Source organism: Monoraphidium neglectum, assembly GCF_000611645.1.
Source record: "Monoraphidium neglectum strain SAG 48.87 unplaced genomic scaffold scaffold04861, whole genome shotgun sequence".
NCBI classification, from domain to species: Eukaryota; Viridiplantae; Chlorophyta; class Chlorophyceae; order Sphaeropleales; family Selenastraceae; genus Monoraphidium; species Monoraphidium neglectum.
This window is the reverse complement of record NW_014008769.1, coordinates 1446-4303: the sequence shown is the minus strand read 5'-3', so window position 1 is coordinate 4303 and position 2858 is coordinate 1446. Positions and strand designations below refer to the sequence as shown.

At 71.7% G+C, this 2858-nt stretch overlaps 2 protein-coding genes across 2 annotated transcripts; one reads left to right on the top strand and one right to left on the bottom strand.

Moving 5' to 3' along the window:
* Positions 1-279: 279 nt before the first annotated feature.
* On the bottom strand, positions 280-1509 carry MNEG_14898 (hypothetical protein; the record flags this gene model as incomplete). The annotated part of the gene is made up of 1 exon (XM_014036632.1): positions 280-1509. The coding sequence occupies one exon, from the start codon at positions 1507-1509 to the stop codon at positions 280-282; it is 1230 nt and encodes a 409-aa protein (XP_013892086.1).
* Positions 1510-1732: 223 nt separating this feature from the next.
* On the top strand, positions 1733-2706 carry MNEG_14897 (hypothetical protein; the record flags this gene model as incomplete). Its single annotated transcript, XM_014036631.1, has 2 exons — positions 1733-1742; positions 2303-2706. 2 exons carry the CDS (start codon positions 1733-1735, stop codon positions 2704-2706), a joined length of 414 nt encoding a protein of 137 aa, XP_013892085.1.
* Between the last annotated feature and the right edge of the window lie 152 nt (positions 2707-2858).

The window sequence follows — 2858 nt, the reverse complement described above, 5'->3', positions numbered from 1 at the left end:
GTTTCGGGGCGGGGGCAAGTCCATCACGACGCAGCCGGCCCCGCGCGTCAGCCGCCCAGCGCATGCTGCACTGGTCGCACTTCCGTTTGCTGGCCCCCCACCGCAACGCAGCCCGCTCCCCTCGTCCCGGGGCCGCCCCCTCCACGTACCCTGCACAACCCATGACATCACACCCACAACAACGCGACCACCCAAAGCTTCACTGAGTCTTCACACCACAGGCCGTAGCCCCTAGGCATACAACAGGTCACGCGCCACATCAGATCCGATCAGATCAGATCAGATCAGATCACCCACCTCCAGCACCACGTCAAAGTCCTCGTCCTCCTCGTTGTCCTCCATAGCCAGGTCCATCTCGTAATCCTCGTCGCTGCTCGGCGCGTAATCGCCGCCGCCGCCGCCGTCGGCCGCCTTGGCCGGCCGCTTCCTCTCCGGCGGCGGAGCCGCCGCAACACCGCCGCTCGCTTCCGCGCCCTCTTCCGCCCGCCCGCCTTCCGCCGGCCCCGCCGCCGCCGCCGCCCCCGCGCCCTCGCTCTCCTCGCGCTTGGGCTTCGGCGGCCGCGGCGCTTTGGGCGCTTTCGGCTTGGCCGCCGCCTCCGCGGCCGCCGCCGCCGCCTCCCTATCAAGCTGCTCGAAATCCAGATCCAGGGGGTTCACATACTCCCCGTCCGCCGCGCCCCAACCGAGGTCGTCGCCGCCGCCGCGGCCGCGCCGGCCGCCCTTCTTGCCGCCGCCGCCGCCGCCGCCGCCCTTGCCCCGCCGCCGCCGCCGGCCGCCGTCCTCCGAGTCGTCGCTATCCATCGGCAGATCGTCGTCATCGTCGTCATCCGTAATGTTCATATCCAATACAAAGTCCTCATCTTCCTGATCGTCCCCCGCCCAGGCCGCGACCTCCTCCTCAAAATCGGGGTCGCTGCCCGCGCGCTGCCGGCGCCGCGGCGCCGCGGGCGCCTTCTTCTTCGCGGCCCGGGGCGGGGCCGCGGCCGGCGCGGACGCGGCCGCGGCCAGCGGGAGCGCGCCGAGCGGGATGGCGCCGAAGGGGATGGCGTCGAGGGGTATGGCGCCGAGGGGGATGGCGTGCAGGCCGTCGAGGCCCGGCAGCTGGGCGGGCGCCGACGCTGACATCAGCAGCTCCGGCGGCAGCAGCTGCGCCGGGGCAGCGCTGTAGGGCGCGGCGTACTGCTGTTGCTGCTGCTGCTGCGGCCTCGGGGGCGGGGACACGGAGGAGGGGCGAGGGGCCCCGTCGCCGCCGTCGCCGCCGGGCGCGTGCCGCCGCGCGCGGCCGGCTGCGTCCGTCAGCGGCGGCAGCCGCAGCTTGAGGCGCGGGGCTGCGTGCTGCGGCGGTTCGGCGAACGGCGCGTGTCCGGCGGGCGCGGCGAACGCGGAGGGCGGCGGGGCGGCCAGAGGGGCTGCGGCGCCGGCGTCGCCGGGCGGGGGCTGCTGCTTAGTCTTGATGGGGAGCTTGATTTTGATCCTGGGCGGGCCGCCCCCCTGCGTCCCGCCCGTCATTTGCGACATTGCAGCGCGCCTCGCCGCTGTCAAGGCAGGGGGGGCTCCCCTCCGCTGGCGCGGTGCGGCGCGCCGGCCGCGTCGGGATGCTGGCGCGCCTGTGGGCGATGATGAAGGCAAACATGCAGCGTGCGGGGGCACGGATACATTGCATGGGGCGCGCAGCACGAGCAGCGGCAGGAGTGCACGGCGCGCTCAGCATGCCTTAGGATCCCTGCAGCGCATGGCCCCAGGTGAGCATACCTGCAATTGCAGACACTTCACTACACGAATTCTCCTTCACAACCCACCCTCTGCGCCGAGGGCTGCTGCTCAAACACAATCAGCTGCAGTGATCCAAGCGTCCGTCACGCTCCGGGACTTTGCAGGTGCAAGATGCCTCTGATGGCGCTTTGATACTTGTTACGACACGCCTTGTCACACTAGAACAGCCAACGGCTCTTGCGTTCACCAGATCGCGGAGACAATCCAAGAGCATCGCTATGAGCTTGTAAATATACGCGCACTGTCACCTAATCACGGCTGCTAACCTATATATGCAGGCGCCCTCTTGCTGCACGCTCCTGATTGCGTTGCGCCTGGTGTGCCCTGCGCTGCGGTGACACCGTCAGCGACGCCGCGCAAAGCAGGGCCCGCCACGCCGAGAGCATCGCCGCGATGCTGCCGCTCCTACGGCGTCATCAACCAGGGCTGCGGGGCCCGGCGGTTCGGCCGCGTGCCGCCCGCATGCATGCGGTGTCGGTGGAGCGCCGCCGACCGCGTGACGCACCCCCGACACGAGCCCCAAATACAGACCCCGCCAGCGTGGCGCCCGACCCGGAACGCAGCCACATTACGCCGCCCCCCGACGACGAGCCGAGCCACGCCCTCGCCCGCGGCGACGCGCTCGCCGCCGCCGCCGCCGCGCTCCTCGCGCCCTGGGCGCCCGCCGCGGCGCAGGCGAAGACCATCTCTATCGACCTGCCCGACGCGATCGCCGACTTCAACGCTTGGGAGCTGCTGCACTCGCCCTGGCTGGCGCTCGGCCTGGCGGTGGCGGCGCTCACCCTGCTGCCCGGCATCATCAAGGCGCGCCGCGCGCGCTCATCCTCCCCCCCTCTGCGCGCCGCCATCGCGAGCGGGCGGGCAGCACGGCGGGCGCCGGGTCCGCGGCCGGCGTTCGGGCGGTCTGGGGCGCCTGCCTGGGTGTTTGTATGAGGGCTTGCACTGCAAAGCCGAGGGGTGGCGGGCATGCTTTTTCCAGGCACTTTGCGACGGGAGGTGACATACACGCCTCGGCTCCTGCCGACCATCGGGCGGGGACGCCAGAAGCATCAGCGGTACGCCGATGCCGCCCCCCCCCCCCCCCC